The sequence below is a fragment of the Hemiscyllium ocellatum genome, chromosome 24, assembly GCF_020745735.1.
Source record: "Hemiscyllium ocellatum isolate sHemOce1 chromosome 24, sHemOce1.pat.X.cur, whole genome shotgun sequence".
Classification (NCBI taxonomy): domain Eukaryota; kingdom Metazoa; phylum Chordata; class Chondrichthyes; order Orectolobiformes; family Hemiscylliidae; genus Hemiscyllium; species Hemiscyllium ocellatum.
Window position 1 is genome coordinate 6,099,801 of NC_083424.1, and position 21,483 is coordinate 6,121,283.

At 38.8% G+C, this 21,483-nt stretch overlaps 1 protein-coding gene across 8 annotated transcripts in view; it reads left to right on the plus strand.

Moving 5' to 3' along the window:
- The first annotated feature begins 328 nt into the window (after positions 1-328).
- The window catches only part of fbrsl1 (fibrosin-like 1), a 1,050,756-nt gene continuing 1,029,601 nt past the window's right edge, over positions 329-21,483 (plus strand). For all 8 annotated transcript variants that reach the window (XM_060843388.1, XM_060843391.1, XM_060843389.1 and 5 more), the window contains exon 1: positions 329-905. In XM_060843388.1, coding sequence (XP_060699371.1) covers positions 621-905 — 285 coding nt within the window. In that variant the 5' untranslated portion in view covers positions 329-620. The remainder of the gene's footprint in view (positions 906-21,483) is intronic.

Here is a 21,483-nt window from a genome sequence, read left to right on the forward strand (position 1 = left end):
TCAGAACCTCCGCCCCGAGATGCCGCTCCCACCCTCCACCCCTCCCCACTGAGTCCTCCAGACAGTTGGGGCCGGCGCTCGAGCGCTGGCGGTTGGTGCGCGCGGGAGCAGTGGGCAGAGCGGTGGGTGACTGCGCTCGAGTTGGACAGGGTATCTGTGGGCGGGGGTGGGGAGGAGAGTGAGAGAGAGGGGGAGAAATGAGTTGTTGTTGTAGTGCGCAGGCGCAGGAGGTAGGGAGTGGGAAAAAAACGCCCGGCGCGGCCTCACGGCGCGTGCGCGGCGGCTCTGGGCCGGAATGCGCAGGTCTTTGGGGCTGGAAAGCCTGAAAGCTGGCAAGTCCTGAATGATAAAAAAAACAGGCGTCCCGGAGCCGCTGACTCGAGGATTTCCATTGCAGTAAGCAAAGTTTTCACCGAGGCAGTTGTCTCCATGCTGGCTGCGGGCCTGCATTGTTTTCTCTTGTGAGGAGGAAGGAAAAGCTGGTTTGGAGAGGAGGGGGGGTGCTATTTGATCATTTGTTTTAATTTCTTCTCTCTTTCCCCCTCCTGTTTTTTTTGTGTCCTGAGGTAATTTTTTTACCTCAGTTTTTTTTTGGGGGGGGGGAAAGGGGTGAGAGAAATATGGAGGGCCCACGGTGTAGTGGGCTGAAGCAGAGCAGGCGATCCCGGTCTCAGAGGGACAGAGTGAGGAGACGGGAGGCTGCGAGCCGCAATGCACGGCCGCACAGCCCTTCCTCGGGTTCCGAGAGGGACGAGAACCCGAGCTCCGGCAAAACGGCGGCGATCCCGGCTTCATCCCGTTCCTGCCGGCCCCCTCGCCGCAAGAGAAGGGCATCGAGCTCTCAGGAAGAGGATATCATCGACGGATTTGCGATCGCCAGTTTCACCACCCTGGAAGCTTTGGAGGTAAGAAAAGAGGAGACAAGACAGCCCTACCCACCGCTGCACCACTGGGGGCTTTACATATCTCAATTTTTCATACACATTTATCCGAGTGTTCAGTCGCTACCACTTGTTATTGACAGTCCAGGCAGTACCAGTTTATCCATTGCCTGATCACTAGAAGCTTTCAGTGCGCAGATAAGGTAAGCTTTATTGTCACGTTGTTGCTGTCCTTGTATTAAAAAAAGGGAATAATTTGCACTGTTTGCAAAACAGACTTATTTTCCACCAAAGCTATTTTTAACCTTTGAACTATCCTTCAAGCCTCCTTCGTCTACTTTACTTTCTCAATCAGTCACTCTGAGATTTAAAGTATGTGGTTATCCTTTTTTGAAATATCTCTTCTCAGTTGATGTTGAATTGGCCATAGATAAAATTCTAAGGTGCAGGTGCTAGTCTGACAAACGTTCTGCCTTTTTAAAAAAAACTTTACTGAAGGCACTTCCCCATGCAGCTTCTGGTGAAAAAGGTGATCGTTAATAGTTGGCAAGAAATGCTCTGAGTGTTAGAAAACTACAAACTTTTGGTAACATCACCAAAGTGTAAAAATATATTTTGAAATTAATGATGCTCACTTAAAAGCCTTGAAGGAGCATTGCTGAAGTTCAACTTTGGCTGAGTGAACAAGGTTGCTGTCTGATTCAGTGGTATGTTTTGGTAGCTTTTCATTGCAAGAGAGTTTTTTTTTGTCATTTTCATTCTTACCTCCATTTATCTTTGGGCACACTGCAATGTTACTAAGTTATTCAGTGTGATTTTGGATGTACTTGTTGGTACATTTTGTGCTGTCTGAACTTGTATTTTAATCTGCTGTGGGATTTGAGTATTGTAGGTTAAAGCTATAATCCTGTTTAATTGTCAAAAGAATGCATGTTTTTACTAAATTTGCCTATAAAATATTTGTTCTTATTTAAAAGATTAATACTATTTGCTCACTAATCTTCATCCTTTTAACTGTATATGATTTTGAGGTTTGTGATAGGTGTGTGTAACAACTTAAAGCTGTGCCACTGATATGCACAAATTATTTACTTTTATTGCCAGAATTGATTTAGACTGTACAATTGCAACTAATTTAGATGGGGATTATTTTTGTGTTTGGAAAAGATTTTAATTTTTTAGTTTGAACTTGGAAGTGGAATTATTTTCTAACAATTGTAAGGCAGGGTAGATGAACCCAAATTCAAGATTGCTCAAATTATTCAATAAATATCTACCCGTGGTCCTGTGTTGATGTCTGCAGAGGATTATCTTAGTTGGGTGATTGAATCATTGTTAGTGTCCTGGACATGAGCTATATTTGTCAGTGGAATTTTATTTATTAATCTACACTTGAAAAATAGTTTTAAAATGTTATTTATAAAATTTCTTCCAGAGTGAAATGTCATCTGTTGACAGCAAATATTTTAAAAGTTAATGTTTTAGATGAAATAGAATTTCTGTTTGATAAAGTTTCTCTGTCAAATTCTGGTCATGAAATTGATTATGATTGTTCTATTAGTAATTAGGTTCACAGCAGAAAACCCCAAAGAGAAGATTTTCAAAATGGTCGTTGAACCCTGGGTTTTTCAGACAACGGTTGAGGAAGAAAATAGGATTGGGAGAGATTTTGTACCTAAATAAGGAAATTATTTTTGATCAAATTTGCTGAAACACTTGGGAGGAATACTATATTAGTAATTTTCATCCACTGGTTCAATCAAGTAAATATCACTCATTTATCTTAGCCAGGTTCTGTTGACTGCATGAAGATAGTTCATTTTAAATTGAGACAAGGATCTGTAGTATTTGATTGAATTAATTTTTGGTGACATTTTCCTATATTCTCGGCAATGTTATAAACCTGTGCTTTCTTTTGTTGTTCGTTTGAAATAAATCCTACAAACATGTGAACAAGGAGCCAAAGTAGGCCACTCAAACCTGCTCTGACATTCAAAAAGATCATGGCTGAACAGATTTTAATGTCAAGGGTAGCATGGTGGCTCAGTGGTCATCACTGTTACCTCACAGCATCAGGAACCTGGGTTAAATGCCAGTGTTGGGTGACTCTGTTTGGAGTTTGCATATTATCTCCATCCGCTAAGTGCTCTAGTTTCCTCTTACAATCCAGTGATGCGCAGATTAGGTGGATTGGCCATGGTAAATTGCCTTGTAGTGTCCAGGAATGTGCAGGCTGGGTGGGTTAGCTATTATAAATGTGGGGTTATGGACATAGGATCAGTAGGCTGGGTGTGGGTGGGATGCTCTTAGAAGGTTGGTAGCCCGAATGGCTTCTTTCTGCACTGTGGGGATTCTTCGATCAAGTCTGCATTCCTGCATAGCCCAGATGATCTTTCATCCTCTTGGTTACCAAGAGTTTATCTACCTCTGCCTTAAAATATTTAAAGATTCTGCATCCTTTGCGACTTGAAGAAGGGAATTCTGAAAACTTTCAAACCTCTAAGAAAAAATGCTTTCTCATCTCTGTTTCAAATGAACAGCCCCTTAATGTTAAACTGACTCCTGGTTTCTAGATTCTCCCTCCAAGAGGAAACATGCTTTCAACATCCACCTGCCCAAGACTTCTCAGGAATTTGTATGTTTCAATTATGTCACTTCGGACTCTTCTGAGCTCCTGAGATTGCAGGCCGAACTATCTGGCCTTTCCTCATTATACAATCTGACCATTCCGGATATTAATCTAGTAAACCTTCTCTGACTGCTTCCAATGCATTATCATCCTTCTGTAAGTATGGTGTTCATCATTTAGGAATGTGTACTGAAACAGAACTTTAAAATTGTTGGATAGTTTTAAAACTGCAGCTAAAAATGCCTATGTTGCCACACTTTGCAAATATAGTATCCGTATTTTAGTGACTGAAGCACACGGGCTCAAAATATTATTGAAAAGCAACATTTGGTATTGTCTTTGTGATCTACACGTTAGCAAAAGTTGCTCTAATATTCATCCATGTAGAATAGTTTCAGTATTAGAGATTTGTAATTAAAACTCTTAAAATGGAGATCGACATTTTAAACTGGCTCTGCTGATATGGATAGTTTCATATTTACTGATTATCTAAATATGAAATAATTCTTAGAGCTGGTAATTTTAAAATGTTAATTTTAAAATGACATTGATCATAAAGTCATTTATTGTGGTTAAATATCGAGATAAAATGCTTCCATGTTTTGTTATGCTACTGTGACATTTTTTGTTTTGAAACCTTCAGCCAAGCATCTTTTAGTGTTTTTCAAATTTTGCATATTATATGATATGTGAATCCTGCTTGTTGAATGTAGAATTGCTGATTAGACAAACAGTGTGAAAGAAAGAAAACTCCCATATTGTTTTTGGGGGATTTTCAGGTGTACAGTCCCTGTTGACAGTGATTATCTATATTTTTGTGTTAATTTATTAATCAATTTGAATTTCCATTTGTGTGGTACTGTCTTTTTCTGTGCAGTCCAAAATGCTGTATTTTTAAAATCTGATTTGATTCCTTGGTAATGCAGTTGGTGCTAAAGTGGTTGTGATTGGGCAACGTAAGAGCATGAGTATACCATTCAGTCCGTCCTTTCCTTTTGTGTCATTCAGTAAGATCTTTTAGATGTATCTTGGCTCCATTTATATGATTTGGCTCTAAATCCCAGCATTTTCTTGAACATCAGAATCTATTAACCTCCGATTTTAAAAATTATTAATTGAATTGACTTCAGTGTTTTTGTTGTCGTATCAAATTGTTTTTCCACATTTTTTAAGTGAAGAGGTGTTTCCTAACATTTTTGAATGAGTTCGTTCTGATTGTAAGGTTATTTCCACTTATACTAGAAATAGTATAAAAGTTTTTTAAAAATTATGACCTGTATGTCCTGAAGTTAAATTAAAATCAGAAACACCTATCATTCCTTTTCTACTGTATTGCTGTTTTATTAAAAGCTTTCCAAATGTTGAAGCAAGCAACATATGAATGTGTAACTCCATACACAGATGATTTCTTTAAAATTGCATTATTATGTTACATTTTGAACTATGTCAAACTTTCTCTGATAAATTTATTTTTAATATAGTCATCCTTGGAGGTTTTATGTTTATATGATTTTTATCTTATTAGAACTTGAAGAATAAATATGGTGGTTTCAGCATAACTCAAGGAACATGTCATATTCTGAAAAGATAGTCAGATTAGCTGTTGTGGTAACTTGCATTTCATAATCGATTGCAATAAAGTTTGGTGAATCAATGTACTTAGACTGCTTACACTGAGCAAAATGGGTGTGTTTTCAAGTGTTTTTTTTTGACTTATGTGGGAATAGCTGAACTTCTTTCCGTTTTCCTAAAGCAATTAAAATTTGCTTGGACAACCTATCTTTTAGCAGTTCCAAGGAGAATATGCTTAATTTCTATAAGATGGCATTTTAATGTTGGAATCTCATTAACTACATGCTTGCTGAGAGAATGCTGAAATTTGATAGTTTGATTGCAAACTTGGGAGATGTGTTAATCAATGAATGAATTAATTATGTTGAGTTTTCTTTTCCTGTGGCTTGTGTGGTCATGCCCTATTTTTAGTTCAATCCAAAACATTAGAAGCTTAAGTTATCAAGTGAAAGTAATGTATAATCTATTTTTGAAAGATAGTATCTTGGCTTGAGACTATTTTCAGAAACTTGGTGGTAACTCCCTTTAATTGGTCAGTGTTAGATTTTTAGCATTACTAGCTACTTCCAAAAATAACCTGTTGTTCAGCTAAACACTTCACAAAGGTATGAATTTTTGTACTGAAAAAGTAATATAATGACAAAGGGTTACTTTTTTTTTACACATTGCCAATTGAACTAAAAGGCCTGTGTGTGAGGAGCATATTGAACCTAACTGGCATATTTTAGATGAATTCAACAATGGCTAGCGAGGAAAATACTGAGCATTTACCTTTTTTAGATTTGTAGTGCAAGATGTGGCTATACCTGAGGACTTGCTTTGCCCCTTTGGGTATGGTGGTGATAATACTGCTTTTAAAAAAATGACCAGTTTGCACCTTTAATAATCTTCTGAAATTTTGGATAACACAGGTGGTAACCCATATTATTTTTGACTGCCTTTATACTGGATCTGTTGGATTGGATTGCCATTATTATGTGTGAGGAAGAGGACTAAAACGGATTCATGAATTCAAGTATTTAAGCAGCATAGTGTCTGCAGATGGGAGATGCAACAAATAAATTAGAATAAGGATAGCATTGGGAAAGTCCATGATTGGGGATAAGAGATGGATAACTGAACAAACAATGCAAAAACTGCTTGTAGTGAACTTTAATTTAGCGTGTTGTTTTGTACAGATCCAAGCCATGCATGAGGAAAGCCAACTTGCTACAGGAAAAATATCAATAACGAAGTGATGTGGCAAGTAAATAAACAAAGGAATTTGTTGACCATAATTAGGAATAAAGGCAATAAGCTGGATTGGAGACATATTTAAGAGGAAACTGATTTGTATGAAACATGAAGGGAAGGTTTCAAGGAACAAAAAAAAGTGAAGGAAAGTAAAATCCATGTTGGATAGCTTAAAAATGAAAGGAAGTTTCTGGCAAATGGAAAGAATGGCACAGAATAGGGGAGGTATGCAAAACCAAGAACCTGCCTTCAGGGAGAGTGGAGATGAAAATTCATCTATACTCAAACTGATAGTTTGCTTTCGATCCATGGATGCTGCCTGACCCGTTGTGATCTTCAGCATTTTTTGTTTTGTGATGGTGACTGTGTGTGAGAAGGACCTGCCTGCCTGGTTCTATGTCAGAAGTTCTTATTTAACAACAACATGCAAGGCTTTTCTGTTCAGAAATCCTGCAAACAGTGACTTGGAAATATACAGTTATATTCGAACACAGTAAAATTAAGTATGTCTAGTATGTAATCAGTGTATATAATTTATCATTCATATCCTTTGGACTGGAATATTTTAAAATCAATTATTTACTCTATTTATTCATAAAGATAAATGTTGTGCAATTTTAGGAACCTCCTAGAAACGTAATATAATATTTTAAACAAACACATTCTAAACTACTAATTACATGTTGGCTTTAAATTATTCAATGGCAACAAGAAGTAGTAGTTTTAACATATTTTTGGTTTAAATAATTTAAAATTTATTTTATGATGTACCATGTAGTTGTTTTTGAAGTATAAAACAGTAATATTACATATGCATGCTTCATTTATAGTTAGAAATTATGGGCATATTTAAACCTGCAGAATAATATGGCTATATCTTGTTTTTGTGTGATGGGGCATTGCAGGACGTGAGTTTAAACAACCCGAGGGTTTAACACAGTGGGAGAGTAAGGGAAAAGCTTAGATATTAGTGGAATCTGCTCTTAAATAACCAATTTCCTAAATTTTATGTGCTTTTTTTGGAGGGAGTAAGAATTCATTGTTAGAGGGAGAAAATGATTAATATTTAATAACTTCGAAGATTTATCTTGAGATATTTTTGAAGTATAACAAAATTTTCAATTAATGCTAGCAACTGTTATCATTGCTACCTCTTGTAAGGAATTCTTCAATATAGGTGGTGATTGCTGTTTAGCACACTGGCCTTGAGAATAACCCTTTTGTATATTGTGGACATTTCAAATTTCAGAGAGTTAGATATTGAAATGATATTTGAGGAATCCATATCCGCAATCATTAAAAATAAAACAATCATGAAATGCTTTCATTTTTAAATAAAGAAATGGATGCATTTCTGATGTCTTTGGCATTCGAGACACTCAAATGAAGTGGGAGCAGTGTTCTGACATAAGTGCATTAATGTTGAATAGTGGTGTTGATGTCTCTGAAAGGTGACATGAGCTGATTTTTGTATTAAGTTTTGACTTTACATTCTCTTTAATTTAATCTTGTATAAGTCAATAAGTATAGTTTTTCTGTCATAATGCTGCTGTAAAAGTTAAGAATTCTATTGTGGTATAGCATTAGATTGTGACAGTCTATGATACAACATTAATGAGATACTTGGTTGGCATTAGTTTTTGATAGAGCATGTTGAGTTTGGAATTCAGAGTACTGACTTTTTTTTCATGTTCTTAGCCACATGATTTAAAATAAAATTGGCATTTTAATAGTGGATTGCTAATATGATTTGTAAAAGTTCCTAATCTGTTACCTAATTTCCGCAGTAGGTGTTTTGTGAGATGGTGTACAGCACATCTGCATGCCATTAACTTTAGTGCAGGTCTATTTTAATTGTTAAAATGGTGATTCTATTTTTTAAGGATTGCAGATAAAACTGGGATGTGTGGTCATTCAGTGATGTAAAACTTGGTAAACCTGATGTGTTTATTATTCTTTTTTTAGGTCATCTTTCGATTTGCCGCTGTAAATAAATGGATGTTTGTTTCTTTCTAAAACACTTCATTATTACTGACCACAAATGTTTTGTGTGATTTGATTTTAAAACATAGAAATTAATTTCTCTAATAGGATCAGTTTTCCAAAGCAGGCATGAGTTAATTACAATGTTTGTCAATCCACAAGTTCACAGGTTGGAAAATGTTTTACATTTTGCTTTAGACATATCTTTGTTTCATGGCTCATCTTTGTTTCTGACTGCCTTCTAGAAATTTGAAATTGTTTGCACATTACCACTTGCATGCCTTTGCCACTCTGCAATTCATTTTTTTTTTGCAGTTTTGTCTCATAAACTCCTATGTATTGTCAGCCTTTGCAAGTCCTCCCTCTGTGTTTGCTTTCCTCACAGTGCCCTGCTTCCCCTGTGTTTTTGTCTCTGACTTCTTTCTATTAATCTGCCTGTACTCATTCACTCTTGTAAATATTCCAGCTATCTTGTACACAGATTAGATATCTATATGTATCAACACATTTGGCGGCATTTTTATGGCCCATATCTTTTTAAAATGTTTACATCAGCTGTTTATTTCAAACCCTCCCAACACTACCACCCCACCTCACCCAACACCATCACCACTACCTCACCCAACCCTATCCACAATAGTTTGAAGTTAAAAATCACACAACACCAGATTATAGTCCAGCAGGTTTAATTGGAAGCACACCAGCTTTCGGAGCATTGTTCCTTCATCAGGTGATAGTGGAGGGCTCAATCCTAACACACAGATTTTATAACAAAAATTTACAGTGAGATGTAACTGAAAATATACTTTGAAAAATTGTTTGTCTGTTAATTCTTTCATCTGTATGAATACCATGATGGTTTCACTTCTTTCATGTGTAAATCACAAAACCTTTTTTAAAAAAGTTGCATTCTTAGGTTAGCTGGACAATATGTTGAAGGTGTTAGCCATGACTCAATTGTTTGGTTATTTATCTAGGGTTTTGATTCCATAGGTGCCAGTTGTCCTTTGATGCCTTGCTCAGATGATTAGTCCAACTGTGAATATTGCGATATTTGTTTGCAGGGACATCGCGATGTAGAGTGAATGCAGATTTTAAGCAAATCAATTTAGCATGCCTATTACTTGCAATTTCCTCTACCCCTTTGATTAAATGCAAAAACCGTACTTAAAGTCTCACCTGCAATTGTTGTTTTCCACCTGACTCAATTCTTCATTTGGGGCTCTATTCAGATCACAAATGCTAACTTTCTGGGAACTGGTATTAACTTTATATGTTTACTTCCACAGCAAGGTGAACCCAACAATTCATGCTGCTAAGTGTAACTGATGACAGGACAATGAGGCAGTATTACATGCATTTTCAAAAATAAGAACATATATCATTATTGACAACCATAGGTAATCCCGTAGCACTTTACAACCAGTTAAGTACTACTTGATGTATTAGTTACAATTGGCATTAAAGAAGCATTACATCTCACTGCAGTTTATGGGAGATTGCATGTATGATAAAGATCAGATTATCTTTATTTTGTGCGATGTCTTTCCATTGCTATGCTTGAATATAAATATTGACCAGGGCATTAGGGATAATTCCCCTGCATTTCTTCAAAATAGTGCCTTGAAGTCTTTAGGTCAATGGAACCGGTGCTTAATGTTTAAGAATTCATAAGATTTATTTATGCAGTTTCTTGTACAACTGACCACCTAAATATCTAAGGAACATACAGGTGACAATATAAATATGGCCACTCCGTGGAGTAACAAACCATGGCCCATGGGATTAGAATCATCAAACTGCCTTGGGCAGAAGTCACCTTTTTTGTATGCCATATTAGGAATTTGGCTGTACAGGGTTATAGCATATTTTTAAAAAATATATCTAATATCTTATCTAAAAGATGACACCTTCTAAGTGGAGCACTCTTTCAGGACTGCCCCGGAGTGTTGGCTTTGATTTTTTTTTGTGCTCAGATCATGGAATAGTATTTGAATGCACACCCTTGCATTTCCCATGACAAGGGAGTAACTGATCCATATCTTACACTTTTAATGGAGAGATTTGTACTTACTGTTTCGTTGATTAAAGTGTTGAGCAGCCTGTTCCCTATTTAGATTAAGGATCTTTCTTTGACTTGAAGATCTGAAATGTAGCCTGCTAGGTTGAATATAGATATTTTATATTACTAACCATTTACATTTAAGACCTGGTAGTATAGATTGGATGATTGCAAATGTCCTGGAGTATTCACAAAATTTGCATTGTGCATACATCATAAGTTTGAGTGTTACAGTGCTGAGTTGTCTGATTGTTTGTTGATATGGCAACCAGATATATGGGCTGTGGGTTTGTGCCAAACTGTTAAAGCACAAAGTGTACTTACTAATGGCTGGAAGGGAGAAAGAAAACAGCTCGGATCTTAATTTTATGTAGTTTCACTATTTCGTTTGACACTAATTTAAAATTTAACAATATACAAATGGGGAGTAGGCCAATTATCTATCTCCTGGACCCTATTTTGTTATTCATTTAGATCATGGCTCATTTGTACCTCGGCAGCTTCATCTGTCCATCACAGCTTCATGTCCTTTACCCTTCCCAAAAAGCAAATCATTCTCTTTTGTGAAAATTTCTGTTGACTCAGTATTCACAGCCTTTTGAGAAAGAATAGCAGATATTGGCTCCTTGTTCAGTGAAGAAACATTGCCTGATTTCACACGCAAGTGTCTGAATCTAATTTTAAAATAATACTGTCTTATTCTGAACATCCCCACAAGAGAAGCTAGCTTTTTTGTATCTATCATGTTGAATTGTTTATAATTTTAACTATCTTATTAGATCTCTGTATCGTGGAAAAAATGCCAATCTCACCATTTAAATCTTTAAGCCCTGTGCAATTTGTGTGGATGTATATTGTGCTGCTTCTAATATCTGAATGATTTTCTTGAGGTTTATTGTACAATATTAAACACAGCATCCTAAATGGGACCTGAACTTTTGTTGATATTTCTGATGCACTTCTGTATTTGTAGTGATGCTGGAAATGATCAGCTGTTCAGTCTTGTATTCTTGTTCTTTTAACAAAGTCACCTATAAAAATTCTATTGGAATTAATAATGTCAGTTATCTTTTAATGTACTATTTGCCAAGTTATTAACTTATTAGTGCAGGTTGCAAGATACAGTGGGGTTGGTTGTGTTTTTGGAGTATCGCTGTTTGCCTCTAGTCAACCCTTCTTAGAACTTCAACTTAAGATATATTTAATATGAGTATTCTAAGCTTCTGAAGTAAAAGGAAGAAAAAATTGCATATGAATAAAGGATCATATGTTTTAACTATAACCAATGATAAATTTGTAGCAATGTTTGGGGAGAGGCTTGCTTTTGAGAAATTTGCAATTCAATTTTTGGATCTTTTGTTTATTGTTACAGTATAGCTAAGAAAGTTGGTAGTGTAAATAGTTAACAATTATATCAATTCTAAGCACATTTTAGTGAAATTAGAATCAAAGAAAAGCTTACTGAAGCAAAATGCTCAAATCTGAAATGAACAAGGGGCTGGAAATACTTCACTGGCCAGGCAGTGTTTGGAGAGAAATAGTTAATGTTTCAGGACAATGAACTTTGTTCAAAATCGCTTCCTGTCTTATTATGGGTAATCATGTCCTCTGCTCTGATCCCAGGAGTGTAGAACAGACTGTGTGGGCAAAATAGATAAACAAGTTCAAAGAACTGCAATTTAACGAGACAGATGTATATATTTCCTAATACAGTGTTATTTGCTACTCTGTACTTAGCTTGTCAGCATCAGCCTTTGCATAATGAGACTTCAGTAAATAATTCAGTTTGGCACTTTCGTACCAAGTGGTGAGGGAATGCTTCCATTTTGAGAGGTATTGTCTTTTGGCTGAGAGGTTAAATGTGTCCTTGACTACATGGCAGTATTAAAGAAAAGCTAGAAAAATCTCCTTGTCTTGGGTAATGTTTGAATTGCATTTTATAAAGAAACTGCATATTATCTGCTTGTCTTGTTTGTGGGGCCTCAGTCTGTAACATTGCCTTCATTTCAAAAATGCTTAATTGGTTATAAAGTGCTTTGTAATGCCCTGAGGTCATGAAAGGTGCCTAATAAATATTGATTTCATAACTTTTTTACTTCACTCTTGTACTTTGAAACAGGCACATGAGTAGTAGACATGCAGCTTTCAATGTCCAATCTCAAAAACACTGTAGATTTTCATGGATCTACTAAACTGTAGACATTAGCTATCACCTGTTGAAACCAGTAATCCATGAATCTGTGTGGCTGCATGCTTTTGTTATGCTACTACTTTGTGTCATTACACAAAAACAGAAAATCAACTCTTCTTCAATTCCTAAATTAGGTCATGAAATTCTGACACTTCCTTGTATGTGCTATCAGTAGCAGCATTGCCAAAAAGAGATCTTACTCCAGTGAAATTTCTTCCAATGCTACCAGAGTTTGTTTGGCGAAACTGTATTTCAAGAAACCAATTTTTATTTCTGTCCTCATGTGGATGAGCAGCTGTGAAAATGACCAGCTTACAAAGTGCAGGGTCCTATTTAAAACAAAATGGCCCTTTTAATAGTCTGTGATCAGGTGTCTTAGAACCAAGTTGAATGGTGGAGAATTGAATTCCTGTGTTTCTTTGCGTGCCTAAGAAATCTTGGGCAATAAATGGTTTATTGGCATTGCAATGGAGAAATCATTTTCCAAAAATAAAATTTGTCGCAAAGTCAATTTGTTGGCTGGATGGCTGGTTTGTAATGCAGTATGATGTCAACAGCACAGGTTCAATTCCTGCACTGACTGAGGTTACCATGAAGGACTCTTGACAATTTCTGTCGTCACTCAGCATGGTGACCCTCAGGTTAAACCACCATCAGTTGCTTCATAATGATGTCAGGAAGGAAATTCATTGCTTTGACCCAGTGACAGTGAAGGAACAATATACAGAGTTCCAATTCCAGGTGGTGTGTTTTGTGGGGGTAACTTTAAGATGGTGGTACTGTCATGCATCTGCTGCCTTTTATCTTTCTAGATGGTAGAGGTTGAGAGTTTAGTGTGCTGTCAAGAGGCTGGATGAAATGTTGCAGTGCATCATGTAGATGGTACACACTGCTATCATGCATTGGAGTGTTGTTGGACCTGCACTCATTCAGGCAAGCAGGGAGCATTCTATCACACTCCTGACTTGTACCTTACAGACAGTTGACGGGCATTGAGGTGATTTACATTTTGCAGATTTTCATCTCTACTTTAAACATCTCAAAGACTGAGCTTCCACGACCCTCTTGGGGAGCTAGAGAGATACACAACCTTCAATTTAAAACTAATTCTCCTCATCTTGGTGTACCTCTTATTTTTAAATTTGTGTCCTGGTTCTAGGCACCAACATCTTGAAGAAATATCTTATTTGTATCTACTTTTGTCCATCCTTTTAAATATTTAGTAGGTTTCAATAAGATCACCGCTTATCCTTCAAAATTCCAGAGGATGCATGGTAATTTTCCCAATCTCTCTTCATAGGACAGTTTCATCATCCCAGGAACAAGTTTGGTGAACCTTCGTTGCACTCCCTCTGTGGCAATAAAATCTTTCCTGGGATAAGGACATCAAAACTGAGTTAGGTTCTTTTTCCTGAGGCTCTTACTTGATGCAACTGCAATATGCCAACTTCTGTCAACAGCAACCAAATTTTATTAAGCAAGTACAAGCTGTGGAGTGTGTCCAGAGAAGCTCTCTGAACAAAGGAACAGTTCTTCTTTTGTACAAAATCTTTACATCACAGTTAGTAATGCCCACAAGACAACCCCCAGTCACTCCCCCGTAGTCACATACCCCTCAAGGCATAGTGCAGTGACCACATCATTTCCATAAATAATATCATTCCTTAATGGCCAAATCTGTTGTGAATCGTTTTTCAACTGCAGGGAGTAGTCAACATTCCAACTGCAATGACCTTCGTGATTTGGAATAGGATGACGCAATGTAAATTATTTCTGAATAATAGATCGCCATGTAAATGGCTCTGAATGGCAAGGGATGGGAATGTAAATTCCTTACAATCTACCTGTAAGTCAGAGGCATCCCACCGTAGCCTCGGGATATCCAATTTCCTGCAGGTCAGCAGATCGAATTAACTCTTTAATGTCTCAACTGCACATCATTCAAGGCGCAGTCGAACCAAGCTTCTATATAATTGAAGCAAGATCTGTATACAAATCGTCTTGCAATAAGGGGCCAACATTCAATAACAATCCTCATAGCATCTGCATGTAAGGCTTCTGTAACTTATTGACAAGAACTCACAAATCTGCTTGCATATCTATGCTTTCCAATGTCTCATAATTTGTGAAATAATCTATACATTTGTTCTTCCTACCAAAGTAGATAGCCTCACATCTTTTCTACTTTATTTTCAATGGGCTTTAGAATCCCTACAGTGTGGAAACAGGCCATTTGGACCCACGAGTCCACACCAACCCTCCAAAGAGCATACCACTCAGACCCATCCCCCTATCCTACCACTGTAACCCTATGTTTTCCATGGCTAACACACTTAACCTATCCATCCCTAAACACTATGGTAATTTAGCATGGCCAATCCATTTAACATGCACATCTTGGACTGTGGGAGGAAACCCATGCAGACAATTGCCCAGGAATGGAAATGGACCTGATTGCTGCTGTTGTGAGACAGCAGTGCTAACTGCTGAGCCAAGGTGCCGCCATGTTTTTGCCCAAAAAATAAGTCTTGTCTAAATTCTCCCTCACAACGCACATGTGATGTGCTCTTGTCACATTAGTTGGTTCAGTTGAGTGTCAGGCCAGTGATAATAGGCAGCATGGTGTGGAATTCAGTGATGTAATGCTTTTGAATGTCAGGGAAAAATGAATAGATTGTCTCTTTGAGATGGTAATCATCTGAAACTTGTGTAGTTTAATGTTACTTGCCACTTGTCAACCAACTCTTTCTGCATTTGGACATGGAATGCTATAGAATAGTTTTTATTTGTCATTTCTACCATATGCAACTGATACAGTAAAAAAATGAGACAGCGTTCCTCCAGGACCAAAATGCTACATGGACAGCATAGCTACATGATCACACAAAGGGTGGCATAAAGTGCATAAGAAGTATAAAACAAGCAAATTAGTGTCATAAAAGAATTATAATTAATAGACATTTGTTCTAGCAACAATTCAAAGTCACCTAAAGAATTTCCGATGGAAAAAGTCTGGTTGTACAGTGTTAAGAAGCCTGATGGCCTGGGGGAGAAAAGTGTTGCACAGTCTGGCCATGAGAGACCATATGCTCTGCTATCTTCCGTATGACAGGAGGGAGAAGAATTTGAGTGAGGGCTGTGTGGGGTCTTCCACAATCCTGTTAGCTTTTCGGATGCAGCTTCTGGTGTAAATGTCTGTAATGAAGCGAAGAGAGACCGCGATGATTTTCTCAGCTGACCTCACTATCCTTTGTAGGGTCTTATAATCCAAGCCAGTGCAATTCCCAAACCAAGCACTGATGCAGCAGCTGAGGGTACTCTCAATGAGCCCTCTGTAGAATATGGTGAGGATGAGGTGTGGGAGGTGGGCTTTCCTTAGTCTGTGCAGAAAGTAGAGATGCTGCTGGGCTTTCTTGGCTATAGAGCTGGTGTTGAGGAACCGGGTGAGATTCTCCACTAGGTGGATGCCAAGGCATTTGCTGCTCTTCACAATCTCCATGGGGGAGCTGCCAGTGTCCAGTGGAGCATGGTCTCCGTGCCCTTCCCTGAAGTCAACAATGATCTCTTTCGTTTAGTCCACATTCAGAGACTGATTGATTGTCGGCTCTGCACCAGTCCATTATCCGCTGCACCACCTATCTGTATGCTGACTAGTTGTTCCTGCTGATGAGACCCACTACAGTTGTGTCATCAGTGAACTTGATGTGATTTGACCTGTGCATCGCTGCGCAGTCGTGTGTCGGCAGGGCGAACAGCAGTGGACTGAGTGTACTCCCCTGAAGCGCCACCGTGCTCAGTGTTGTGTTGTTGGAGATGCTGTACCCAATCCAGACTGATTGAGGTCTCCCAGTCAGGAAGTCCAGGATCCAGTTACAAAGGGAGATGTTCAGTTAGTTGCTGGATGCAAATTCAAATGGAGCATGAACTTAGTTTGAAATTTGTGTGGGGCAATTGAGCAAGAGGAAAAACAGCAGCAGTCCTTCTGGAGCCTTGTCAGAAAGCAGTCAGCATTGTTGGCTTGGGAAGCAGTTAGATTGGTGCTACATCCACAGTTATTTTGTCTTAAAAGAAGTATTGAAATGTTGCTGAGTCAAAATTCTAATGAAGGATTCCATCTAATTTTACTTTGGAAAATCGCTGGAAAGCTAAAGAGTTTAAAATGAATTCTGGAGAGTTGTGGCATGTCTGTAGAATAGTTCTAGGAAATATTGGTGAATTTTCAAGATTCTTATAAGGGAATTCTGGGGGATGAGGTTATAAAAGGTAGAACTGGGGGGAGCTGAAAATGTGTTGCTGGAAAAGCGCAGCAGGTCAGGCAGCATCCAAGGAACAGGAGATTCGACGTTTCGAGCATAAGCCCTTCTTCAGGAAGCCCTTCTCCTGTTCCTTGGATGCTGCCTAACCTGCTGTGCTTTTCCAGCAACACATTTTCAGCTCTAATCTCCAGCATCTGCAGACCTCACTTTCTCCTAGAACTTGGGGGGATCCAAGATGGCAGCGATCTAGGAGGATCGCATTGCAGAGCTCAGGACTGTAGCACAAGCGGGATGAATTTCTAACCCACCCAACCCAGACCATCATGATATCCTGGGTCTCGAGAAAGGTCGTGGTGTCTCTGGAAACTGTGAAAAATTGACTTAGCTGCATTTTTGCTGTCCAGAGATGCCATTGAAGGGAGGAGAGTCAGAGGCCAGGCCCACGGCCAGCCTGCAGGATCCTCTGACTCAATTACTAACCAGACCCAGGTGAAATAGCTCGCAAAATCTTGCTAGATGCTGGGTAAGCAGATGGAGGAGAAGCTGGCTCAGATCTGCAGCAGGACAGAGAAGCATGAACAGCAACTGGGAGACCTGGAAAAAAGGATGGTTGAGATTGAGTACAGAGTGGTGGAAGCTGATCCCCGTTCTTTCCAGGATAAGATCCGAGCCCTGGCAATGCAGGTCCATAGTATGCGTGACCAAGTGAGTGATCTTGAGAACCAGGGCACGAAAAGGAATATTCAGATTGTCGGACTGCCCGAGGGCAAGGAAGATAAGTGGCCTGTGGAATGGTTGCCGAAATTCCTTAACTTGGAGGCTGGCATGAGAGGCTTGAAGGTTGAGAGGGCTTACTGGGTCACGGCGTGGAGATCAGGGTTGGGTCAACGTCCTCGTCCTCTGTTGGTGGGGTTGCATTACTATAGAGATAAGGAGAGAATCGTGGAAGCTTCCAGAATCCAGGGAAAGGATCCGAAGGCCCTAATTTAAGAGGGCTCTAAGATTATGTTCTTCCAGGACTTCTCAATGGCGGTGATCCAGAAAAGAAAATCCTATGACGGTGTCAAGAGAAGACGTGAGGGAGCTTGGGATTCAGACCTCTCTGAGGTATCCGACAGTGCTTCGGCACATCTTAGATGGATGTGTAAATCTCTTTGATGTGTTGGAGAAGGCAAGAGACTTTGTGGACAAATTAACCTAATCTGAACAATTTAGTATGTACAAATAGTAGTGTTGTTTGGGTATGTTTTTTTTAAGAAAAGAAGTCCAGTTGGAGCTTTCTTTTTCCTTTTGTTTTCTATTGGTAATAATTTAGATTAAACCAATGTTTGGTGGTTCAGATGTGTACTTTCAATTTCTAAGTTATACCAGAGAATGGGTGGCGCATTTTAAAAAAAAAAAAATTTCTTATTGCTATTTCATGTTGTATTTACTTTCTTTTCTGCTTGTGTTTATGGTGCAGCTCTAGCTAGGAAGAGATGGTTGGGATGGCTAGATGCCTATTTATGGGTGGTTTGGGATGTGTAGTTGCCCCGTTTGGGCAGGGGGTGAGTTCCCCTATTCAGTGCCATTGGTGCTTTTTTTTTTGGTTTTTGTTGTTTTTAATCTTTGGTAGTTTTGTAGGTTTGTTAAATGTAGTGGTTTTAATTTATGTAGTTTTAATATTCGATTGGTCATATGACACTAAAGCTCATCAATTTGTGGTTTGAGTTCCTCCTCTCTGGAATTTTAAATATTACTGCAGAAGGTTATGGCTAATGACTTGATAAAGTGCTGTAAAAAATGAGGTCTGCAGATGCTGGAGATCACAGCTGCAAATGTGTTGCTGGTCAAAGCACAGCAGGTTAGGCAGCATCTCAGGAATAGAGAATTCGACGTTTCGAGCATAAGCCCTTCATCAGGAACCCAGCTGCAAATGTGTTGCTGGTCAAAGCACAGCAGGTTAGGCAGCATCTCAGGAATAGAGAATTCGACGTTTCGAGCATAAGCCCTTCATCAGGAACCCAGCTGCAAATGTGTTGCTGGTCAAAGCACAGCAGGTTAGGCAGCATCTCAGGAATAGAGAATTCGACGTTTCGAGCATAAGCCCTTCATCAGGAACCTGTTCCTGATGAAGGGCTTATGCTCGAAACGTCGAATTCTCTATTCCTGAGATGCTGCCTAACCTGCTGTGCTTTGATAAAGTGCTGTACCTGGAATATGAAGGGGAGTTGCTCACCAAGTAAGAGAAGGTACTTTTGAACCTTAGAAAGGAGAAGGTTGATATTGCTTTGTTATAGGAGACACACTTGGATGCTAGGGAGCATTTGAAACTACAGCAGAACAGCTTTGATTGGGTTTACTTTTCATAATTTTCTTATCAGAAGTAGGGGAGTGGCTCCATTGGTTGGGAGGAATCTCCCATTTAAGTTACTAGAGGGAGGTTTGTAATTCTTAAAGCCCTGATAAATGGAGAAGAATATGGTGCTTCAGTCTCTAGTCCTGGCATATCATTATAGGGAGAGACTTTACTGTGGGATCCATAAGACAGCTAGACATATTACCAAAGGTCTCTCGATAGCCTCTACAAACTAAACAATTAGTGGATCTGGTGTGGAGTTAGGGTTTTTGGATGTCTGGAGGCATCTCCACCCTACAGGCAGGGATTTAATAGTTTTTTTTTCCAATCCGCACAGATGTTACATCAGGATTGTTTTTTTTTCTCTCTCTCTCTCTGACCCCTGGTTTAAATTTTGACAAACGGATAGAGCTGAGTGGGCTCTATAGAGTCCACTCTATACGTACTACTCTCTGCATGAAACAGTTGCCCCTTGGGTCTCTCTCATATCTTTCTCTTCTCACCCTCACCCTAAACCTATGCCCTCTAGTTCTGGACTCCCCAACCCCAGGGAAAAGACTTTGCCTATTTATCCTATCCATGTCCCTCATAATTTTGTAAACCTCTATAAGGTCACCCCTTGGCCTCCGACGCTCCAGGGAAAACAGCCCCAGCGTCTTCCCTCTAGCTCAGATCGTCCAACCCTGGCAACATCCTTGTAAATCTTTTCTGAGTCCTTTCAAGTTTCACAACATCTTTCTGATAGGAAGGAGACCAGAATTGCATGCAATATTCCAATAGTGGCCTAACCAATGTCGTGTACAGCCACAACATGACCTCCCAACTCCTGTACTCAGTACTCTGACCAATAAAGGAAAGCATACCAAACGCCGCCTTCTACCTGCGACTCCACTTTCAAGGAACTATGAACCTGCACTCCAAGGTCTCTTTGTTCAGCAATACTCCCTAGGACCTTACCATTAAATGTATAAGTCCAGCTAACATTTGCTTTCCCAAAATGCAGCACCTTGCATTTATCTGAATTAAACTCCATCTGCCATTTCTCAGCCCATTGGACCATCTGGTCCAGGTCCTGTTGTAATCTGAGGTAACCCTCTTCGCTGTCCATTACACCTCCTATTTTGGTGTCATCTGCAAACTTACTAACTGTACCTGTTATGCTCGCATCCAAATCATTTATGTAAATGACAAAAAGTAGAGGGCCCAGCACCGATCCTTGTGGCACTCCACTGGTCACAGGCCTCCGGTCTGAAAAACAACCCTCCTCCACCACCCTATGTCTTCAACCTTTCCGATTTGTAACTATCGCAGTTCCTTCATGTTTGTAGTGTGAAAATGTTGAACACAGTACCAAGTAGAACTGTGGATGTATCTACATGTATGACAAATTACAGTAATTTAAGAATGTGGCTGACCACCATCATCTCAGGAGCAGCTTTTGGATGGATAATAAAATGCAGGCCTAACTGGCACTGTCCCCATGCTGTGAAAAAATGAAAAAAAGAGTTTTATGTTTTGAGACTGTCTGTCTCTTTCTTTTCAATTTAGGGTGAACTGCGGAAAAATGATGTTGTTCATATCACCTCTGAATCATAAGGGTATCTTGGTTGATAAAATGAGATGCAGATTATTTTATTGGGAAGAAATTGCAAGATGTTAAAGACAATAGCAGGAACATCTGTGCACAGGTGGATAGACTTTCCAAGTCTCAGGGTGGAGTTTGAAATTGTTTAAGGTGTAAGCTTAAGGTGTAGCATTTACATTCATTAAATTATAGAATGCAGTTTGGGTTTAAAGGATGGCTAAGTAGCACTTCTATCTGAATGCAAGGCTTATCAAGATGTGCTTTCAATGGGAAAGGGTCTATAGCAAGCCATTATCAGATTGAGTTTCAAGTTTTCCCATAGTATATGTAAACTTCACTGCAACCATTTGAGAGTGAGCAGAAAGATAGAAATTAGCTGCCTCTATTGTTTGCCATGCAGAAAGCCATTGAGAGCTTCTGATCTGATTGAAGTCACCAAGTTTATGAGGATTTAAATGATGCTGGAACTTTGCCTAGCATGGACTAGAGGGAGAAATTTTCAAAAATGTCCTCTCTGCCATCACATTTTGGGAATTAGAAGTCATCTGGCTGGAAAGGAAGCAAGCTATTTGGAGCTGAGAATGGCTTTGGATTGGTTCCTTAACTGTAGAGGTAGATTTTTTTTATTGTTTCAAAACTTGAATTGGAGAAGATTGAATATAGTTTAGAGTACAGGTTAGTTTACTTGTTACAGTAAAAGTTTTCAATCTTCTAAGTCTTATTTTGTGGTTCTTTATTTCAGACATTTAAACA